The sequence below is a fragment of the Enhydra lutris genome, unplaced genomic scaffold (genome assembly GCF_002288905.1).
Source record: "Enhydra lutris kenyoni isolate GAN:26980312 unplaced genomic scaffold, ASM228890v2 scaffoldscaffold3, whole genome shotgun sequence".
Lineage (NCBI taxonomy): Eukaryota > Metazoa > Chordata > Mammalia > Carnivora > Mustelidae > Enhydra > Enhydra lutris.
The window spans coordinates 85,169,656-85,194,036 of NW_019154087.1; the positions used below are offsets into that span (position 1 = coordinate 85,169,656).

Genomic DNA, 24,381 nt, shown 5'->3' on the forward strand with positions numbered 1-24,381 from the left:
AGCTCAGTGGGCTAAAGCCTCTGCCTTCAGCTCAGGTCATGATCCCAGGGTCCTGGGATAGAGCCCCTCATTGGGCTCTCTGCTTCCTCCTCTCTCTCTCTCTGCCTGCCTCTCCCCCAACTTGAGATTTCTGTCTGCCAAATTAATAAATAAAATCTTTAAAAAATAATAATAAATGGTAATAAAAACCATACATATCAAAATCTGTGGGACCCAGATAGAGCAGCACTTAAAAGGCAATATACACTGACAAGTACATTTATTTTTTTAAAAACAGATATGGAGGGACGCCTGGGTGGCTCAGTTGGTTAAGCGGCTGCCTTTGGCTCAGGTCATGATCCCAGCGTCCTGGGATCGAGTCCCATATCGGGCTCCTTGCTTGGCAGGGAGCCTGCTTCTCCCTCTGTCTCTGCCTGCCTCTCTGCCTACTTGTGATCTCTCCCTCTCTCTCTCTCTCTCTCTCTCTCTGACAAATACATGAATAAAATCTTAAAAAAAAAAAATAAAAACAGATATGGAAATTTGTTTGCAAATGTCTAATCTGTATCTTAAAGGTCAAACAAGAAACTCCTAACAGTGATTGTAAGACTGGAATGGCTAACATATGAGGAGATGCTCAATTTCATCAGTAATTGGAGAAATACTAATTGAAACAATAACATACTATTTTAGACTCATCATTTATACTCAAAAATAAGAAAATGAGACAAAACCAAATTCTGGAGAGAAGGCTGTAAGGAAATATGAACTCTTAGGTGTTACAGGCAGGCACATAGATCAGTACAGCTATTCTGAAGAGGAATCTGTGATTGTCAGTTCAAGAATGAAAGTATATATCCTTTTCCCTGACAATTCCACTCTTGTTGATAAACCACAGAGAAACTACAACATGGGACCATCAGTGGATTTATATAAGAATATCCATCACAGGGCGCCTGGGTGGCTCAGTTGGTTAAGCGACTGCCTTCAGCTCAGGTCATGATCCTGGAGTCCCGGGATCGAGTCCCGCATCAGGCTCCCAGCTCCACGGGGAGTCTGCTTCTCCCTCTGACCTTCTCCTCGCTCATGCTCTCTCTCACTGTCTCTCTCTCTCTCAATTAAATAAATAAAATGTTAAAAAAAAAAAAAAAGAATATCCATCACAGCAACTCAACTGTAGAAAGAAACTGCAGGCGACATAGGTGTCCGCCATCGAGAATAAATGACTACAATGTCAGAGATGTAAACTATGGAACACTATGCAGCAGGCAGAAAGCAATGACCCAGAGAACTTGGATGAATCTAAAAACATCACGGTAAGTGAAAAATATCCAAATTAACAGAAACAAAGCTACAGCAGTGGTTCTCAGTGTGCTCACATCCATCTCAAGTGTGGTACATTGGCATCACATGGCAACTTTTTAGAAGTAGAGATTTTCAGACCCTATCTCAGATCTAGTGAATCAGAAATTCCAGGTGGGGCCCAGCAATCTGTTTTGGAGCAACTGCTCCAGGAAATTATGATACATGCTAATGTGTGGGGACCACTGAATAAGCACCATAATACTAATGTAAAATTAAAATACTTTATCCACCAAAACGTTACATATTAAAAAATTAATGTAATGTAGTCTATGTATTCTCTGGTATATACTAACCATAACAGAAACATATATAATGGCAAGAGGGAGGAAAAAAATAGAGTTCACAGATAAGAAAAAAAGTAAAACAGCAGAGAGGGACTTTGCAATGACTAGTAATAAATGTGTCATGACCTGAAGAGCTTGATTAATTCAACTGGGATTTTCCCACCTCCCAAAAAAGAAAGACTTTAAAATTCTAAATCCAGGTACTTCTCAATAAATCTAATGTAAGTCACTGACATCTCTTGCCCATGCTTACTGGATTCAATTCCTAACTGGCCTCCCTCCCTGTACCCACTCTTAGGCTTCCATTCAGTTTACCACTAAACAGCCAGAATAACTGTTTTGTTTTGTTTGTTTCAGAGAGAGAGGGGAGGGGGAAAGGCAGAGGGAGAGTGAGAATCTTAAGCAGGATCCATGCCCAAGAGGAGCCTGACATGGGGCTCAGCTCAATCTCACAACCCTGAGATCATGTCCTGAGCCGAATTCAAGAGTCAGATGCTTAACCAAAAGAGCCACCCAGGTGCCCTCAGAGAAACTGTTTTAAAACATAAATACAAATATATCATTCCCTAGCTCCAATCTCCAATGGCTTCCTACCACATTCAGAATCAAACCCAAACTCCTTACTACGGTTTGCAAGGCCTGACATCATCTAACCCCTGCCTATCTCTCTGATACACTGCCTACAACTTCCCCTTACTCATTATTCTGTCTAGCCGAACTGGCCTTGTTACTATTCGTGGACTGCATTAGGCCAGCTCCAAACTCAGTACCTTTACACTTCATAGGTCCTCTGCAGGAATATACTCACCCCTCCCCCGACCCCCACCACAGAGGCATGGCTCATTCCCTCAGGTCTTTAAAGTTTCTCAAATAGGCCTTCCCTAATCTCCATCTAAATTAGCTATCCTTGATGCTCTTTTAGCCCCTTACCCTGACTTTCACAGGCATAAACAAATACAGGACGCTGTCCCTTCAACAGAAAACCCAGTACAGGACTTGGCTTTGCTTGTTCATCTCCATCCCCAGAATTTAACAGTGTTTCTCAACAGAAGCACTACTGACAATTTGAAAAGCATGGTTCTTTGTTGTTTAGGAGTTTCCTGCATATTGGATGATGTGTGTTTCCCTGGACCCAGCTCATTAAATACCAGTAGAACCTCTCAAGTATTGTGACAAACTATTCATTCGTATGTCTGTACATAATTATGTGTACATCTGCAGTATTTCTCAAAAATGGAACTGTTGGATCAAAATATGTGTACATTTTGAGACAGACACTGCAAAACAAATATGAAACTTAAATACGTAAACACAAATATACTTAGATGATTTTTTTTTTGGTTGACTTTTGTTTTTGACATATCAACCTACACAGAATATTCCAAAGAAAAAGTACATTAAATTCTAAATGAAATAAATCAGGCTGAGAAAAACAAAGACCATATGATTTCACTTCTGTGTGGAATCCAACACAAAGCAATGGAATAAATAAACAAACATACAAAAAGCAGAATCATACCTATAAAAACAAAGAACACACTTACAGCTGCCAGAGGGGAACATACAGATGGTTGTGGGGGGCTCCCAAAATGGGTGCAAGGAAGTAGGAGGTATATGCTTCTAGTTATTGAATAAGTCATAGAAACAAGAGATACAGCATAGGGAACAGTCGTCATAGAAACAAGAGATACAGCATAGGGAACAGTCAAGATTATGGTAAAGATTATGGTAGCTACACTTGTGGTGAGCATAGACTTATAAACTTGTTGAATCACTACGTTGTACACTTGAAACTAATACAACATTGTGTGTTAACTACACTCAAAAAAAGGACATTAAATTCATATATAAACTTAAAAAGCACATTCTCTTTTTCTCTATTTCCCAGCCAAGAACATGATACATCTTTTTATTTAACAAGGTCTTTGTTTCTGACTCCTGAAAAGACCAAGTCACCTTTTTGAAGTAATGAGATATATAAAAGCAAAATTCATATCCATATTTCAGTGTAATTTGGTTGATGCACTTCTTGGCCTCTAATCTGAAGTTTTATTTCCTTATATATGCAATTGCACAATTACCTTGTATAATTCAATTATAGGCCCATGATTTTTTAAAAAATATTTTATTTATTTGAGAAAGCAAGCATGAACAGTGTGGAGGATCAGAGGAAGAGAGAGAAGCAGACTCCCTGCTGAGCAGGGAGCCCAATGCGGGGGGTTGATCCCAGGACCCTGGGATCATGACCCGAGCTGAAGGCAGCCGGTTTAACCAACTGAGCCACCCAGGCCCCCCTACAGGCTCATGATTATCAGATTTGTTCAGACACTCAAAAATCACTTATTTCAGTGTGAACAGAATTTGTACTCCACTTCAACAATCCTTTCTGTATGTCAACAATTATTCATTAGTTGTCAACATGTCAACAATTGATCATCAAATAACATTTATATCACCTAGACATCTAAGAACATTTTCTCTTTGGTAATGCCTGTACATTTAGTATAACATATTCTATGCTGTATTATTGACTAAATTTTCTGTGATATACATTTCATCCCTGTGACTTATTTATCTTACAACTGGAACTCTGTATCTCTTAATCCCCTCTACCTATTTTACCCAACTCTCTACATCCCACCCCCTCTGACAACCACCAGTTTGTTCTCTGCGTTTATAAGTCTGCTTCTGTTTTGTTTGTTCATTTGTTTTGTAGATTCCACATATAAGTGAAATCATATACTATCTGTCCTTGTCTTGTTTCACTTAGCATAATATCCTCTAGGTCCATCCATGTTGTTGCAAATGGCCACATTTCATTCTCTTTTATGTTGGAGTAATATCCTATTATATCTGGTATATATATATACAGACCACATTTTCTTTATCCATTCATCTACTGATGGACACTTAGGTTACTTGGAATAGAGAAACATTTCATGATATAGTCTGCAGGTATCATCTCCACCCATCCCAGATACATACTTAAGAGACCTTGGAAATTTACTGAGTAGCAGGGAAACAATTATTTTCTTAGCTTCTACCACTAATTTGTGTCCTCATAGATGACACTAAATTAATCTGAGGCTCTGGCAGGTAACACTGAACTCTTCTGATTCATGAATTTAGACCACCCATCTAACAGAAGAGGACAATCTATTTCTCCTGTATATTTTTCTGGCAGCTTTAGAATAACTGCCGCTTCTTTGAATGAGCACTAGGTAAGATAGCTGATTTGGATCTAGGAGTGATGCTGTACATACAGTAAGTCTTTAGCCACTAGAAACTAAGTACAGTGAGACTATCACACTATGAGGGAGAAGCAGAACTAAAGACTACAAGAACAGCAAGCAGACTCAATTTCTCATCTCAAACTTATTCTGGCCACATTATAAATTTAGTTACCTGCACTATTCAAAAGTTACTTCTCTTTTATTTGCCAAGCACATATAGCTGAATCAATGGACATTAAACATGAATGTGCTTTGGTTCCACTGTACTCAAGTCTTTGCATTAGGTTCTAAAATAGTTTTATCTTTTATACACAATAGCTTGACTTGAATTTTTTTTTTTTAATTTTATTTATTTATTTGACAGAGAGATAGAGATCACAAGTAGGCAGAGAGGCAGGCAGAGAGAGAGAGGGAAGCAGGCTCCCCACTGAGCAGGGAGCCCAATGCGGGACTCGATCCCAGGACCCTGACATCACGACCTGAGCCAAAGGCAGAGGCTTAACCCACTGAGCCACCCAGGCGCCCCGAATTCTTTTTTCTTAAAAAAAAATTTCATTTATTTATTTGAGAGAGAGAAAGAGCAGGGGGAGGAGCAAAGGGAGAGGGAAAGAGAGAATTCCAAGCAGGGCTCCAGAGTGCAGCCCGACATAAGGTTCGACCTCACAATGCTGAGATCATGACCTGGGTTGAAATCAACAGTTGGGGGGCGCCTGGGTGGCTCAGAGGGTTAAAGCCTCTGCCTTCGGCTCGGGTCATGATCCCAGGGTCCTGGGATCGAGCCCCACATCGGGCTCTCTGCTCAGCAGGGAGCCTGCTTCCCTTCCTCTCTCTGCCTGCCTCTCTGCCTGCCTGTGATCTCTGTCTGTCAAATAAATAAATAAAATCTTAAAAAAAAAAAAAAATCAACAGTTGGATGCTTAACAAATGGAGCCACCCAGGTGCCCCTACTTTATTTTAATTCTAATCATTTTTTCTCATCATTCAATTTTCCAAATATATTTAAGTAAATTGTAAGTTTCCATTAACTTCATTAACTTTAATCATTTTTTCCTTTAATGAACAATGATTAACTGCTTACTATGTGCAACAATATAAAAAATTATTCCTATGGGGCACCTGGGTGGCTCAGTGGGTTAAAGCCTCTGCCTTCGGCTCAGGTCATGATCCCAGGGTCCTGGGATCGAGCCCCGCATAGGGCTCTCTGCTCAGCAGGGAGCCTGCTTCCTCCTCTCTCTCTGCCTGCCTCTCTGCCTACTTGTAATCTCTGTCTGTCAAATAAATAAATAAACAAAATCTGAAAAAAAAAAATTATTCCTATGATAAGCTAAGTGCCTGTTTATTTAGCATCGGGCGTTAATCTAAAAGTAAAGGGTGTTAATCTAAAAGTAAGTCGTAGGGGCGCCTGGGTGGCTCAATGGGTTAAAGCCTCTGCCTTCGGCTCGGGTCGTGATCCCAGAGTCCTGGGATCGAGCCCCGCGTCCAGCTCTCTGCTTGGCAGGGAGCCTGCTTCCTCCTCTCTCTGTGCCTGCCTCTCTGCCTACTTGTGATCTCTGTCAAATAAATAAATAAATTTAAAAAAAAAATTTGTTCTAGAGATTGCCATGACATTTAGTATCCTTTTTAAAATAAATAAATAAATAAATAAATAAATAAATAAATAAAAGTAAATCATAGTCCAGCAACTTATGGTTTTATAATTAAGATCGGCTAATTCAAACCCTGTTTAGGGTGAATAGCCATTTATGTCATTTATACACAGCCTATACACTATCTTCAAGAGGAAAGGTTGGTAAGCATTTAACTTATTTGCAAAGCTGGGTTAATACAGCTTTCTATATGTCTACTACATACAGAAGCTACAAGAAGGAATAGATCTTTCTTCTATAAATGCATTTCTTTAACACTTTAATACTGGAAGTATTGAAGTTTACAAATTCTGCCAGTGCTCTCATTTTAATTTCTTCTACTAAAGAAAGGAAAGCAAATTTCTAAAAAAAGACAATATGATCGTTCCAACGTATCCAGTTTAATTTTTACCTCTATACTGAAATAGCCTCTGTCCACATAATCACCCAGAAAGAGGTAGCGTGTGTTACTAGGTGATCCTCCAACTTCAAACAACTTCATCAGGTCAAAGAATTGTCCATGAATGTCACCACACACTAGGGAAAAAAGGACACAAAGTGAGATGAAAAATTATTTCTTATAAGAGAAATGGCAATAAACCAGTAAGATCACAGTTTAGCTTTTAAATCACAGAAGCTTTTGACTAGAATGTTCTATAATTGTGGTCAATCTATCAATACTGAATAGTCCTACTGAAAATATTAGGTATTTTAAATTTTATTTCTTTGATGAATAACAAACCTACTGAATAATCCTAAGACTATCTCATAATTCCTAGAAATATTATCACATACCTTAGTTGGTTATTTGTAATCATTTTTCAAATTAGCTCAAATCTAAGTAACACCATGCAATTACTTCTCATACCCGTGATTGGAGCCTCTACTTCTATCATGGTCTTCTCTTGTCTCAGGATGGCAGCCCCATCATTGATTATCTTTAAGGCTACTTCCTCTTCCAGTCGCCCTTCCTTCACCAAATGGTTTTTCAAAATATCAATTTTAGGTTTCCCATTCTCAAATACTTCCTTCAAAGTAAGCCGTTGGGTTGGAGGAAAGGGAACAGCTAGGAGGAGAGAAAAAGTAATTTAAAATACTTAAATGTACAGAGAACCATGACCCCATTTCTTTATGCAACAAATTAAACCTAATACATCACTATGATCTCACATCCACAATACCAGAAGTATATGGGGAAAGAAATCTGAGATACTATCATAATATAGATGATAGGTTCTAATTTTTAAAAAGGCCACAGTTAAAGTCAAAGTTATTTAGGAAATGAATGCATATCTGTGTATGTATGAATTATGTTTTTACGTATAAACATGAAAGACTTGAAGATGATTCAGAAAATAAACTAAAAGACCAGGGACTAGATGATACGAGTATCTTTTCTCTATGGAAAATGTGTTAAAAATGAAACTGTGGTTAAAATGAGGGGAAAGAAATCACAGCACTGAAGGGCATTTATTTTTCCATAGAACTGACATAATGGAACCATGTTTTAGAAGTCTGACTTCAGCTCCTGATCAGGGGAATCATAGTTGTATACTTTATTATTAAAAGGTAGTTGACTAAAATATTACTGATAACAAGCACACTGCTAACTGAATAGAGCTGTTCCTGAGAATTACTTGCTACGGTAAAACAGTATAAAGTTGAAGAGAACAGATAAGGAAGGTCTAGTTGTGTTTTCTAATCTGTAAATGCTAAAAACTAACTTCAGTTTATTCTTGATATAAAGTCCATGTAATATCATGGTGAACTACCAACTTTAACAAAAAACTTTTTTGATGTTTTTAAAATTGGCCATCATCTCATTGTATGATGGAAGTCTACTTAAGATTATAATGTAGTCTACTTTAGATTATCTATGATCTAACATCTACAAGCCTATAAATTATGCATTTAAAAGATGAGCTCATTTTAATTTGTAATTTATGCCTGGTGGTTCTACTTCTAGCTTTATAGTGAGCGGCTCCTGGCTAGCTTAGTCAGAGGAGCAAGCAACTCTTGATCTTGGGTTCATGAGTTCAAGCACCATGTTGAGATTATTTAAATAAATAAATAAACTTTAAAGGTGGGGGGGGCACCAAAATGAACAAGACAGTAAACAACATGTGTTGGAAAGGCTGTGGAGAAAGGGCAACCCTCTTACACTGTTGATGGGAATGCAAGTTGGTGCAGCCACTTTGGAAAACAGCATGGAGAATCCTTAAGAAATTAAAAATAGAGCTACCCTATGACCCTGCAATTGCACTACTGGGTATTTACCCCAAAGATACAGATGGAGTGAAAAGAAGAGCCATCTGTACCCCAGTGCTCATAGCAGCAATGGCCACAGTTGCCAAAATGTGGAAAGAGCCAAGACGCCCTTCAACAGATGAATGGATAAAGAAGACATGGTCCATATATACAATGGAGTACTATGCCTCCATCAGAAAGGATGAATACCAACTTTTGTATCAACATGGATGGGACTGGAGGAGATTATGCTGAGTGAAATAAGTCAAGCAGAGAGAGTCAATTATCATATGGTTTCACTTACTTGTGGAACACAGGAATAATACAAAGAACATTAGAAGAAGGAAAGGAAAAGTGAATTGGGGGAAATCGGAGAGGAAGACAAACCATGAGAGACTGTGGACTCAGAAACAAACTGAGGGTTTTGGCGGGGGGGGGGTTCGATGAGCCTGGTGGTGGGTTTTATGGAGGGCACATATTGCATGGAGCACTGGGTGTGGTGCATAAACAATGAATCTTGGAACATTGAAAAAAAATAAAATTAAATTTTAAAAAATACAACCTAAAGAAAAGGGGGGCGGCACCTGGGTAGCTCAGCTGGTTAAGTGTCCAACTCTTGATTTCGGCTCAGGTCATGATCTCCGGGTTCTGAGATCTAGCCCCATGTTGGGCTCTGAGCTGGATGTGGAGCCTGCTTAGGATTCTTTCCCTCCCTCTCTCTCTCCCCACAGCCTGCACACACATGGTGTGTGCCTTCACTCTTACTCTCTCTCAAAAAAAAAGAAAAGAAAAAGAGAGAATCAAGCTGAAATCTACAGGCACTATAAAAATTTTAGACTTAAAAATCCTATGGTAAATTCACCATGCTCTTAGCTACAACTTGACTCATTTGGGTTATTCAAAGCTTACTGAAAAAATTATAGTACCGGGGCGCCTGGGTGGCTCAGTTGGTTAAGCAACTGCCTTCAGCTCATATCATGATCCTAGAGTCCCGGGATCAAGCCACACATGAGCTCCCTGCTCAGCAGGGATCCTGATTCTCCATCTCTTCCCATCTCTTCCCAGCTCAGTGCTCTCTTTCTCTCTCTCTCTCAAATAAATAAATATTTTTTTAAAAAAAGTGGAAAAAACTAAAAATATAAGTCTTAGAAAAGTTCTCTTTAAAGAAATTCACACAAGGTTAGGGTGCCTGGGTGGCTCAGTGGGTTAAGCCGCTGCCTTCGGCTCAGGTCATGATCTCAGGGTCCTGGGATCGAGTCCCACATCGGGCTCTCTGCTCAGCGGGGAGCCTGCTTCCCTCTCTCTCTCTGCCTGCCTCTCTGTCTGCTTGTGATCTCTCTCTGTCAAATAAATAAATAAAATCTTTAAAAAAAAAAAAAAGAAAGAAAGAAATTTACACAAGGTTCAATCAAGAGCCTATGTATGTGACTTCAGAGAACACCAAGTCCTCTGAAATCTTGATCCAGAAAAATAAATGGAAGGTTCCACATTTAATCATTCCCCTTTTCATACTTAATTTACCTCTTTTTGATTTTCAAGCTCTTACTCTCAATTTCTGGCTAACCAATCTGCCCTTCTCCATTTTGAAATGAACGCCACAGAGAGCCTGGTTGTTTTTATATCCACTATGTAAATAAAAGAAATTGGCCAACAAACTAAAAACAAAATGAAACGATATAAAATCAAATGTATTAGAGTTGACAAAAAAGGTATTATAATAGAGGTAGTTCCAGAGACAAGAGATCCACAGATATTGTTTGACTTCTCACAGCAATATTATCACTACTAATGAAAATAAATTCATTTCAATACTTAGTTGTAATCAGGTAACAGTTTACAAAATAGGAAAATCATTTTTTCTATATATCATAAAAGTTATGTAAGGAGAGGTGACAACAACCTAAAGAACTCTTGAGAAAGAAATTTAGAAAGGTATCTTTTCTTTCTCTCAAATTCTTCCATTGCGATTTACTTAAAACAAGTAAACAAGTCACTTAGTTAAATGAAAACAAAAGCAAGGCTGAAATGGATCAAGGGGATTATGCCCAGCTAAAAGAAATGGGACACAGCTGAGCCAGGAACACTAAGAGGAATTAAGATGGGCTTGAGACAACATGCTTAACAGAAAGTTCCAGAAGAGTCCTAAATTTTTAGCTAAGGACAAATAAAATCAATTTCCTTCAAATCAGAAGAAAAGAATCTTCAACCTTAAAGGAGTTACATACAAGTTACTCCTAGCTATGTTTAGAAGCCCTGAATTCCATCTTCCTTGTTGTATACACACTATAGTTGACATTGATTCATACAAGAGTGGGAACAGCCACCATCCTGAGAGGACTAAAGGAAATCTAGCTAAGTTTGGTCATGGAAGGAAATAGCAAGAGCTTTCCAATTAAACTTTAAACCTATATTTTTTAAAAAATATGCCCCAAGTACAGTGATCATATGTCTGAGCATGCCTATCTGGATATTCTCAAAATTATTTATCTTGTCCTAATATGATTTAATAGCATCCTCTTTTACTCTCCAGTATCCTGATTTAAATCACCTATCCAGAAACAATATTCTCCAGAATCAGCTGGGGTGTTTGTTTAGAATGTAGATTCTTGGGCCTCAGCCTGGTAGAATCAAAAACTTTTGGAGACTCAGCACAGTCCTCTCCTTTGTTAACAGGTGTCCCAGGCAACAGTTGTGCACACTAAAATTGGTTAGAGTGCAACAGGAAAATGGTTTAAGGGAATTCTAAGTAAAGACACAACTAATCTCGGGGCATCTGGGTGGCTCAGTTGGTTAAGCATCTGCCTTCAGCTCAGGTCATGATCTTAGGGTCTCAGGATCAAGCCCCGCATTGGGCTCCTTGCTCAGCAGGGAGTGTACATCTCTCTCTCCCTCTGCCTGCCACTACCTCTGCTTGCGCTCCCCCTCTTTCTCTATCAAATAAATAAATAAAATCTTAAAAATTAAAAAAAAAGATCCAACTAATCTCAAATAATCAGCACCTTCATTCCCAGTCATCACAAAGTAATAGTTTTCAGGTCTTTATGTCCTTTTCCCAGTCTCTACTGTGACCACATGGAAACAGGAGTTTGGGATTTCTGAATGAAAAAAAGAGGATCTAGAATAGTGCTTTGCAAACTACTTGTGGGAACTGCCCCAGTCCAACCTCTAACGTGTCAAAACCTGTACTTTGTAAAATGCAGTAAAAATAAATCACTAGAAAAATGATCACATGCTTAGATGCTGTGCCAATGTCAAACTGCTATTTAAGTTCTTAAATGCTCAATTTCTGTACTTATTAAAGCTAATAACAGGTTATAAACTGACACGGATCCATGGACCACACTTTGCGTGTAACACTGGTTTAGATAAACATGGAGTCAGGGGAACAAGAATAGGACTAGAATTAAAATCTGAATACTATGTATGTACACATCTTCAAGCCAGAGTTTATTTTATTTCATCTAATGTACACATAAGAGGATTTTCAGCTGACTTCACTATTCACTTCACAGTGAATAATCTTTCCTAAGAACCCAAGTCTGCATCACATTCATTTCCAACTGTTTTTAATGGCACACAGGATTTCACTAACAAGAAATACAACAAAACACTATATGCAGGCAAATGAACAAGCTGAAGTTTCAGCTTCTAACATCTTATACCTACTTTAAACTATGAAGTATATGAATTCTAACACAAGAGTTTCAGTTCCTGCATTCTTTCAAATTATAAACCAACTACTCAACACCAAGCACTGAAGTTTCTCTTCTTTGTTTCTGAGACTGTGTGTCACCTCTTTAAAAACTCCATTTATGGTCATACTTCTAAAACAATGACTTAGCACAATTTTTCAAATTCCAAAGAAAATGTATTTAAGTTATTCCAGACATTTTATTTGTTCAAAAACTTAAATTAGGCATTTTTAAATGAAAGAATCAAATGTCAACAGTGTCAGCACTCAATTTACTGCTTTATTGGTTATATTATATCATAATTTGGGAGGGGGGAGTGATCCCTTCATTTTTAATATAGGTCTATTATTTTATAAACTACAAACCCTACCAATGAAGAAGAGTTAACAGAGGGATTGAAGGGTCTCAAAACACCAGCATAGAGTTTAAAAAAAAACAAAAAAACACAAAAAAACTATGAACCAAAAGGTGACTTATCCAGAAATGTGATAATTCAGGGAATATAAAATTACGGTACTTGGGTGCCTGGGTGGCTCAGCGGGTTAAAGCCTCTGCCTGCGGCTCGGTCATGATCTCAGGGTCCTGGGATCGAGCCCCGCATCAGGCTCTCTGCTCAGCAGGGAACCTGCTTCCCCCTCTTTCTCGGCCTGCCTCTCTGTCTGCTCATGATCTAGGTCAAATAAATAAATAAAATCTTAAAAAATAATAAAATAAAATAGAATAAAATTACGGTACTTTTTTCCCCTGAAGAGTAGAAGAGGTCTTGTAATTCAAGGATGACTGGTATTTTAAAAAGCCACTTGAAGTGTATCCACATAAAAAATAAACATTCACAATAAATAATGGGGGAAAACGATTTGGCATAAATAATAAAACTAAAGAATTGTGAAAATCGTTTTATTTCATAATTAACATAACTTGCAGCATAATCAAATAAAACCAAGGGTTTTATCACAAACCTTGTAAAAACTGATTAGCCTAAAGGCTCCTTTGAACTCCAGGCTCTTAAGTTCAACCACCCAATTAATATCTACTTGGATGTTTAATACATATTTAAAATTTAACATGTCACGGAAACAACCTAAGAGTTGACTAATGGATGAATGGATATAGAAATGGTGGTATTTTCATACAAAGGAATATTATTCAGCCATAAAATATGAGAAAGTTCCACTATTGGTGACATTATGGATGGTACTGGAGGGTATTATCCTAAGTGAAATAAGTCAGAGAAAAGACAAATACTGTATGATCTCACTCACATGTAGATTCAAACCAAAATAAAACTCACAGAAAAAGAGATGGGACTTGTGGTTACCAGAGGCGAGAGGCAGAGGTGGAGGGGAGGCGGAAATGGGAGCACTGTAGTCAAAAGATACAAATTTCTGGGGCACCTGGGTAGCTCAGTTGATTGAACATCCAACTCTTCATTCTGGCTCAGGTCATGATCTCAGGGTCATGAGATCAAACCCCATGTCGGGCTCCGAACTCAGTGGGGAGTCTGCTTGGGATTTACTCTCTCCCTCTCTCTCTGCTCCCTGACCCACACACTCTCTCCCTAAAACAAATCTTTTTTAAAAAGATATAAACTTCCAGTGATAAGGTAAATAAATACTAGAGATATAATATACAACATGATGACTACAACTAACACTGCTGTATGATCTATAGGACAGTTGTTAAGAGCAAATCCTAAGGGGAAAAAAAGAGCAAATCCTAAGAGTTCTCATCACAAGGAAAAAATTCTTTTTTCTTCTTTCTTTTCTTTTTATTGTATCCATATGAAAAGATGGATGTTAGCTAAACTTACTGTGGTAATCATTTCAAACTATATGTTAATCAAACCATGATGCCACATGCTTTAAACTTATATGGTGAGAAAAAATTAACATATGTCCAAAATTAAACTTATTATTTCCCATACCACCTCTAGTCTTTTCCATCTAAATATATAGAACCACACTCAACCCAGTTGCTCAGGCCAAAAAGCTAGGCAGTCCTCCCTTAATCACAATTTCCCCAATACTCCCCAAATCCCAATTTATCAGCAAGTCTGGCTGATTCTTTTTTTTTTTTTTTTTTTTTTTAAATAAGCTCTGGGGACACCTGGGTGGTTGTTGGTTAAGCATCTGCCATCAGCTCAGGTCTGATCCCGGGTCCTAGGATCAAGTCTCGCATCCGGCTCCTTGCTTAGTGGGGAGCCTGCTTTTCCTTCTGCCTGTTGCTCCTACTGCTTGTGCGTTCTTTCTCTCTGACAAATAAATAATAAAATCTCACCAAAAAAAAAAAAAAAAAAAAGGTAAGCTCTGTGTCCAACGTGGGATTTGAACTCATGACCCAGAGGTCAAGAGTCACACACAGTCACATGCTTGCCTAATCTCTATAAAATATATACCTCAAATTCGGACAGTCTGGGATGCCTGGGTGGCTCAGTTGTTGGGTGTCTGCCTTCGGCTCAGGTCATGATTCCAGGGTCCTGGGATGGAGCCCCACATCGGGCTCCCTGCTGGGTGGGAGGCCTGCTTTTCCCTCTCCCACTCCCCATGCTTGTGTTCCTTCTCTTGCTGTGTCTCTGTCAAATAAATAAATAAAATCTTAAAAAAAAAAAATTCGGACAGTCTCCAGCTGGCCCTCATTTGTTTTGGGAGCACAATGCAACCATTCTAACAGGTGTGAGATGATGTCTTCACTGTGGTTTCAATATGTGTTTTCTTGATAATTAGTGAGTGATATCAAGCAGCTTTTCATGTACCTGTTGACCTTCTATATGTCTTCTTTGGAAAAATGTCTATTCAGTTCCTTTTCCCCTTTTGTTAATCAGACTGTTTGCTTGTTTTTGCTGTTAAGTTGTACAAGTTCAGGGGCACCTGGGTGGCTCAGAGGGTTAAAAACCTCTGCCTTCAGCTCAGGTCATGATTCCAGAGTCCTGGAATCGAGCCCTGCATCGGGTTCTCTGCTCAGCATAGAGCCTGCTTCCTCCTGCCTCTCTGCCTGCTTGTGATATCTGTCTGCCAAATAAATAAATAAAATCTTAAAAAATAATAATAATAATCTAAAACTAGCCTAGGGACACCTGGGAGGCTCAGCCAGTTAAGCATCTGCCTTCAGCTCAGGTCATGATCCCTGGGTCAGTAGACTGAGTCCCACATCTGGCTCCTTGCTCAGCCGGGAGCTTGCTTCTCCCTCTGCATGCTGCTCTCCCTGCTCATGCCATCTCTCTGACAAATAAATAAATAAGCTCTTAAAAAAACTAATCAAACTAAAGAATGATCCAAGAGTAAGGGAATATTGGAGCTGAATGTAGAGAAAAAGTTGGCATTTTTATAATGTGTTCTAGGCAATCTATAAGTTGTTTCTTTTAGTCCTCCAAATTCAAAATCACAGGATTTTAAGAAATTTCAAAACAGTTTTAGAAGTTAGAAAATTGGATGCTCACTTCAGCACCACATGTACTAAAATTAGAATGATACAGAGATTAGCATGGCCCCTGCACAATGATGATACACAAATTTGTGAAGTGTTCCGCAGTTTTCAGATGCAGTGAAAAGAAGGAGCAAACACACTCCAATGTTCATAGCAGCAATGTCCACAACTGGCAGACTGTGGAAGGAGTGGAGATGTCCTTCAACAGATGAATGGATAAAGAAGTGGTTCATATATAATGGAATATTCCTCAGCCGTCAGGAAGGATGAATACCTACTATTGCACTGACATGGATGGAACTGGAGGGGATGATGCTGAGTGAAATAAGTCAAGCAGAGAAAGACAATTATCATATGGTTCCACCCATATGTGGAACATAAGGAATAGAATGGAGGACCACAGGGGAAAGGAGGGAAAACTGAATGGGAAGAAATCAGAGAGGGAGACAAACCACGAGACTCTGGACTCCGAAAAACAAACTAAGGGTTACAGAAGGGAGGGGGGTGGAGGGATGGGGTAACCGGATGATGGGCATTAAGGAGGGCACGTATTGTGATGAGCACTGGGTGTTATATTCAACTAATGAATCATTGAACACTACAACAAAAACTAATGAGGTACTATATGTTGACTAACTGAACATAATAAAAGAAAGTTAGAAAATTGGGGACTGGGATGCCCTACATTAATTTTCATTAATATCACATATTAAACTAAAAACAGTTACATGCTAAGCCTTAGGCTAGACACAGCAAAATGTGTTACTAGATTAGCTTTCTAATTTTGACCTATTATGAATAAAGTTGCTATGGGAGCACCTGGCTGGCTCAGTCAGTGAAGCACATGATCCTTGATCTTGGGGTCATGAGTTCAAGCCCCATGCTGGGTGTGGGGATTACTTTAAAAAATAAAATAAAATGAATAAAAATTGCTATGAACATTTTTCTATCTATCTTACAGTGGACATAAACACTCCTCTCTCTTGGGTATATATTCAGGGGTGGGACTGCAAGATAGGGGGTAGACATAAGTTTTGTGAAACAGTTCACCAAAGGCTTATACTATTTTATTCACACCAGTGAGTTGTGAGGGTCCTAGTTTCTCCATAGCCTTGCCAACATTTGGTATTGGTTAAGCTTTTAAATTTTATTCAATAATAGTGAGTGTCTACAGGTACCTCTTTGGGGTTCTAATTTACAAATCCGTGATGAAAAATGATGTTGAGCACATTTCCATCTGTTTATTGGCCATTTAGCTATCTTTGGGACATCTCTAATCAATCTTTTTATCCATTTAAAAATTTACTTAATATATTATTTCCATTAACTAATAAAAGTTCTTACATATTCTGAGTAGGTCCCCTTCATCAGATACATACTTCTTTCCTTAATCATCTTTACTTACATAAGCATACAATTTAATGAGTTTTATATTTTATATTTTTTAATAATCATTATAACAGAATAGACTGCAGAAATTCTTTAAACTTTCTTTTTTGAAAATATAGAAACTTAATTTCTTTGAGGAAATAATGGATGTATCACAAATTTAATGATTTTCTTACTGACAGGCTTTTTCAGAAAAAAATTTATATACTATTATAAATTATATTATAGTGAAAATTCTTATATATATATAAGAATATATATATATACATACACCTATATCCTTGTCCACATCTGATTATTCCCCTATAATGGATGTCTAAAACTTGCACATAATTATTTACTGTTGTGTAACAAATTACCTAAAACTTAGTGACTTTCTTTTTTCTTTTTTCTTCTCTTTTTAGAGAGGGGCGGAGGAGCAGAGGGAGAGAGAAAATCTTAAGCAGGCCGATCCAGGGCTTGATCTCACAACCCTGAGATCATGACCTGAGCCAAAACCAGGCGTCAGACACTTAACCAACTGAGCCACGCAGACGCCCCAAAACTTAGTGGCTTTAAAACAACAATAATTATTGTTACCTCCCACAGATTCTGTGGACCATGAATTCAGCACTGGAAACAGTGGGGCTAACTTGTTTCTCTTCCATGATATCTAGAGCTCCACCAGATACTTGGTAACCAAGGGCTGGAATCATCTGAAAGCTCACTCACTCACTCATCCAGTGGTTAACACGGGCTATTGGCTGAGGCTTAGCTCAGGTCTGGGATGAGAAGATCTACACATGGCCTGCTCACGTGACTGAGTTCCAAGAATATGGATCCCAAGAAAAAGAAAAAGCCAAGAGGAACCTGTATCCTTTTTATATTCTAGCTTCAGAAATCACATCCTATCACTCCCACCACACCCAGCTGGTTGGAACAGTAGCAAGCCTGCCCAAATTCAAGGGGAGAGGAAATGGATTCCACCTATTAATGGAGAGTGGCAAAATCCTGTGAGTATCTGGACTAGAAATACAGTTGTGGCCATTTCTTGAAAAGGAGAATCTGTCATATTTTCTCTATTTCAAAGTAAAAAAAATAATAAGTTCCCAATGCCTCTAACAATACCTCTAAATCAGAGTGCTTTTTAAATTGTCCATCCTATATTTTCTAAGCTATTACCAAATGAGAATATTTATTCATTTATTATAAGGAAAACATTAGATACATTCCCAAATGTTTCTAAAGTAATTTAGGGTGCTATATTAGAAGTTGCATAAACTAAATATTTTCTGATCTGCTAGTTGTTAAAAAAAAAAAAAAAAATCAGGGCGCCTGGGTGGCTCAGTGGGTTAAGGCCCCTGCCTTCGGCTGAGGTCATGATCTCAGGGTCCTGGGATCGAGTCCCGCGTCGGGCTCTCTGCTCAGCAGGGAGCCTGCTTCCTCCTCTCTCTGCCTGCCTCTCTGCCTACTTGTGATCTGTCTCTGTCAAAGAAATAAATAAAATAAAATAAATTTTTTTTAAATCAGCATTTTTTTCTTCTAAATGAACAGGAGGGATAAAAATGCAAAAATAAACCATTGATATAAAGCAAAATTTTAAAAATACTTGGTTCAAAATAAAATGTCAAATTCTCAGTTTAAAATGAAGACATCATGGTACTAATAAAGATTTTCAAGTCAAGCTTTATTCACTTTGAACCCTAGACTCAGAAGTTCTGGTTGATTTCAAGATTATGTAACTCTGAGATCAAACCTTGCCTTGTGTGCACATCTTCGTTTTAGTTCCTTCCCAACCCCAGGAAAAGTGTTTCTGGAATGATATTCTTTTTTTCACCCCACTGTTCAAACAGAAACTCTCTTGATATGGTCAATAACTATATCCAAATTGCAAATTACATTTTGGACACTCTGCAAGGAAAATATCATAATAAAATATCTGTCTTTACCTCTCCTCTCTCCTCAAAACTAAAAGTATAGTAAGTAATAAACTATTTTCATTGTCAAGCAACTCAAATAATGATTTTCTATATTCTTTTTTTTTTTATTTTATTTATTTATTTGAGAGAGAGAGAGAGCATGAGAAGGGGGAGGGTCAAAGGGAGAAGCAGACTCCCTGCCGAGCGGGGAGCCCAATGTGGGACTCAATCCTGGGACTCCAGGATCATGACCTGAGCCAAAGACAGTCACTTAACCAACTGAGCCACCCAGGCGTCCCTGATTTTCATTATTCTTTAAAAATTCACATAGCAAGGGGTACCTGGGTGGCTTAGTCAGTTAAGCATCTGCCTTTAGCTCGGGTCATGATCTCATGGGTCCGGGAATAGAGCCCTATGTCAGGCTCCCTGCTTAGCAGGGAGTCGGCTTCTCCTTCTCCCTCTGTCCCTCCTTACCATTCATGTTCTTTCTTTCTCAAAGTAAACAAATAAATAAAATATTTAAAAAAAAAAGATTCACATCAAGAAGGGCACTTGTTATGTGGCCAACTCTTGATTTTGGCTCAGGTCATGATCTCAGGGTCATGGGATTGAGCCCTGGGTCAGGCTCCACACTCAGGTTGGAGTCTGCTTGTCCCTCTTCCTCTGTTCCTCCCACTGCTTGCATACTCTCTCTCTTCTCTCAAGTAAATAAATAAATCTTTACAAAAATTTACATAGCAAGAGAGCCCTATCAGTGTTTCACAAGAAAACAGTGCACTGAGGTCTGATATCAGTCTGTACCTTCAGCTGAAACATTTTGGCATGATAGTATAAGAAACCAGGAGAAGATGTAAGAGGAGGCATAGAATGCTGTTTTATTAAGTCTAAAATGTTCTTTTAAGACCTCTTTTGGTGGGGGCAGTGGGTGCCTGGGTGGTTCAGTCAGTTAAGTGTAGAACTCTGGTTTTTCACTCAGGTCTCATGATCTTGGGTCATGAGATCCAGCCACATCAGGGGTCCACCCTCAAGAGTCTGCTTAAGATTCTCTCCCTCCCTCTCCCTTTTGGCCCCTCCCCCTACTAGCACACATGCGCTCTCTCTCTAAAAGATTATTTTTAAAAAAAAGACCTCTTTTTGGGGTATCTGGCTGACTCAGTTGGAAGAGCATGCAACTTGTTCTCAAGATCGAGTTCAAGCCCACATTGGGCGTAGAGATTACTTAATAAAACTTAAAAAAAAAAAAGAAAGAAAAAGAAAAAACTCTTTTCAAAGCAGTCTCCTCTCTTGAGCTGCTGTCCCACATAGGGATGCCAGAGCCAGGGTATCCTATCCCAAGCAAGAAGATGGAAGAGCCAATGGAAATGCTGGTATCCCTGATCCACTGATGATAATAATAAACAGTGAAAACTCAGCTGTCAGGGACCCTTAGGGAGTAAGTCAATTTGGACAGATGGTGGCGTTGTTTTGTTTTGTTTTGTTTTTTTTAAATATTCAGTAAATATTGATTATGACCTGTACCAATACATATATACACACAAATATATACATATACATACACATGTACAACTTTGAAAATAAAAGAAACATTTATGAATCTAAAAGTCCTACAGAGTGAACTCATTTTTTTTTTAAGATTTATTTTATTTTAGAGAGAGAGTATATACATGCCAGGATGGGGGCCGAGGGAGAGGGAGAAAGAGAATCTTAAGCAGGCTCCCTTCCGAGCGGGGTTCAATCCCACGACCGTGAGATCATAACCCGAGCCGATATAAAGAATCGGATGCCCTAACACTAAGCCAACCCAGTGCCCCAGTGAAGTCATTTTTAAAGGTTAAGACACAAAAAACTACTTAGCAACATATAATATATTGAATGCCTCTTACTTAAAATCTATAAGTGTTCCGGTGGTAATTCTACTGAAAATAAATCCATACAATAGGATCTAAACTGTGACTAAAGAATACATTACAAAAGGCACTAGGGAAATATACCCAAGAATTAGTGCTGGTAGTGCTAGTACTAGTGCACTAATTTTTTTATTCTTACTTTCCTATTTTTTAACCTTTTTCAATGATTGTATTACTTTTATAATCAAAGAAAAACATATACTTAAGAAGTCAGCATATGTAATTATTTCATATACTATATGATTATAATATTTTTTTTTTAGATTTTTATTTATTTATTTGACAGACAGAGATCACAGGTAGACAGAGAGGCAGGCAAAGAGAGAGGGAAGCAGGCTCCCTGCTGAGCAGAGAGCCTGACGTGGGGCTCGATCCCAGGACCCCGAGATCATGACCTGAGCCGAAGGCAGAGGGTTTAACCCACTGAGCCACCCAGGCGCCCCTTATAATGATATTTTAACTGAACAAAAAAACTCTAAGAAAATGATTAAAAGTATAAGGAAGAGTGCACTACAGATGGGTTTGGTTTTTTTCTATCTGCTTTGCCCTACATTCCATTTTTTCCAAGTTTTATAGACTTTATTGAAAGAAAAGTAACAGGGCGCCTGGGTGGCTCGGCTGGTTAAGCAACTTGCCTTCGGTTTGGGTCATGATCCTGGAGTCCCAGGGTGGAGTCCCACGGTGGAGTCCCACATCAGTCTCCCTGCTCAGCAAGGAGTCTGCTTCTTCCTCTGACCCTCCCCCTTCTCATCCCGCTCTCATGCTCTCTCTCTCATTCTCTCTCAAATAAAGAAAGAAAATCTTTAAAAAAAAGAAAAGTAACAGATGCCAAGGCCAAACAACAACAACAAAAACAACAACAACAACGAAAAAAAAAACCCACAAAGCAACACCATTGGCAATAGCTTTCCCAATGGTAATCAGTTTAATACATAAATTAGACTTTTCTCAGATCAGCAGAGCTGTATCCCAAACTGACTCTTACCAGTAATAATGAAAAATTCAACCTCAAACTTAAGTTACACCTAAAACCACCAAGAGTTACTAAGATGTCACAGAGGCTTATGCTTCAGAGCATTAAAAAGACATTATGGTAGGCAGGGGGTAGGCCCAAGATTTCTGGCCCATGGTATACACACATTTTCTCCCAGTTATTCCATCAAACAATAATGTAGGTACTGCTGTGAAAGGAGTCTGCAAACATAATTAAGGTCCCAAATCAGGTGACCTTTAAATAAGATTATCCAGGTGGGCCTGATCTAATCATATGAGACCTTTAAATCTGGATCTAGAGGTAACATACATAAGATTTCAGGGACGCCTGGGTGGCTCAGTTGGTTAAGCAGCTGCCTTCGGCTCAGGTCATGATCCCAGCGTCTGGGATCGAGTCCCGCATCGGGCTCCTTGCTCGTCAGGGAGCCTGCTTCTCCCTCTGCCTCTGCCTGCCATTCTGTCTGCCTGTGCTTGCTCTCTCTCCCTGACAAATAAATAAATAAAATCTTTAAAAAAAAAAAAAAAAAGATTTCAGAGAGTTGAAGTATAAGACAGATTTTATTTGCAAGATCTGCATTGTTGGCTTCAAGAGAGAAGGGACCATGTAGCAAGGAATGCAGGCAGCCTCTAGAAGTGACCCCTGGTTGAAAGCCAGCAAAAAACAGGGACTTCATTCCTACTACCACGAGAATTGCCAACAACTTCAATGAGCTTAAAAACAGATTCTCCCCCAGAGGCTCCACATGAAAACTCCATCTGTTGGGCACTTTGATTTTAGCCTTTGAGATCCTGAACAGAGAAGTCCATGCTATGATTGGACTTTTGACCCACAGAACTTTGAGCTAAAAATTGGTTGCTCTTTTCAACCACTGAGTTTGTGGTAATTTGTTACACAGCAATAGAAAATGAATGCAAAATTCTGAGAGTCATAATTCTTTTCTATAACCTTTCAACAATTATAAATACAGCTTTAAATACACGAGAAACTAACACAGGCTATCTCTAAGAATTGCAACAAAAGCCATAGTGTGTAACTATGCTATGACTCATAAAACAGATAAATTGAACCAAACCAAACCACAACATGCATTACAGACCATCTAAACTCAAACTCCATTTTTTTTTTCATTTTTCTCCTTATCTATTTCACCCACCCCACCCCACCCCCACATACCTCCTCTCTGGCAATCACCAGTTTATTCTCTATTTTTTTGTTTGTTCATTTGTTTTTGTTTCTTAGTTTCCACATACAAGTAAAATCATATGGTATTTGTCTTTCACTGTCTGGCTTATTTCACTTAGCATAATACCCTTTAGGTCCATCCATGTTGTCTCAAATGGCAAAATCTAATTTCTTTTTTATGGCCAAGTAATATTCCTCTGTCTGTGTGTGTGTGTGTGTGTGTGTGTGTGTGTGCGCGTGCGCACGTGTGTACCCCACTTTTTTTTTTTTTTTTTTTATTTGAGAGAGAGAGAGCATGAGAGGAGAGAGGTCAGTGGGAGAAGCAGACTCCCTGCTGAGCAGGGAGCCCGATGTGGGACTCGATCCTGGGACTCCAGAATCATGACCTGAGCTGAAGGCAGTTGCCTAACCAACTGAGCCACCCAGGCGCCCCCTGTACCCCACTTCTTTATCCACTCATCTACTGATGGACACTTAGGTTTAGACTGCTTACATAACCTGGCTATTAAAAATATGCTGCAATAAACACAGGGATACATGTATCTTTTCAAATTGGTGTTTTCATTTTCTTTTTTTTTTTAAGGTTTTTATTTATTTATTTGACAGACAGAGATCACAAGTAGGCAGAGAGGCAGGCAGAGAGAGGGGGAAGCAGGCTCTCTGCTGAGCAGAGAGCCCGAGGTGGGACTGGATCCCAGGACCCTGGGATCACGACCTGAGCCGAAGGCAGAGGCTTTAACCCACTGAGCCACCCAGGCATCCCGGTGTTTTCATTTTCTTTGGGTAAATACCCAGTAGTGGAATGACTGGATCATATGGTATTTCTATTTTTAACATTTTGAGGACCCTCCATACTGTTTTCCTTAGTGGTTATATCAATTCACATTTCCTCCAACAGTGCACAATTACTCCCTTTTCTCCACATCCCTGCTGACACTGGTTACTTCTTATGTTTTTTATTTGAGCCATTTGACAGGTGTGAGGTGATACTTCATTGTGGTTTTCTGATTTGCATTTCCCTGATGATCAGGGATGTTGATGCATTTTTTCATGCATCTGTTGGACATGTCTTCTTTGGAAAAATGTCTATTCAGCTCCTCTGTCCATTTTTTTCTTTTAAAGATTTTATTTATTTATTTGACAGACAGAGATCACAAGTAGGC

At 38.8% G+C, this 24,381-nt stretch overlaps 1 protein-coding gene across 2 annotated transcripts in view; it reads right to left on the minus strand.

Annotated features, from left to right (window-relative positions):
• Nucleotides 1–24,381, minus strand: part of LOC111154144 (protein phosphatase 3 catalytic subunit gamma) — a 103,580-nt gene that overhangs the window by 52,691 nt on the left and 26,508 nt on the right. For both annotated transcript variants that reach the window (XM_022513562.1, XM_022513570.1), the window contains exons 2-3: nt 7,355–7,552; nt 6,899–7,023 (exon numbers count right to left, since the gene is read on the minus strand). In XM_022513562.1, the coding sequence (XP_022369270.1) occupies nt 6,899–7,023; nt 7,355–7,552 (323 nt within the window). The remainder of the gene's footprint in view (nt 1–6,898; nt 7,024–7,354; nt 7,553–24,381) is intronic.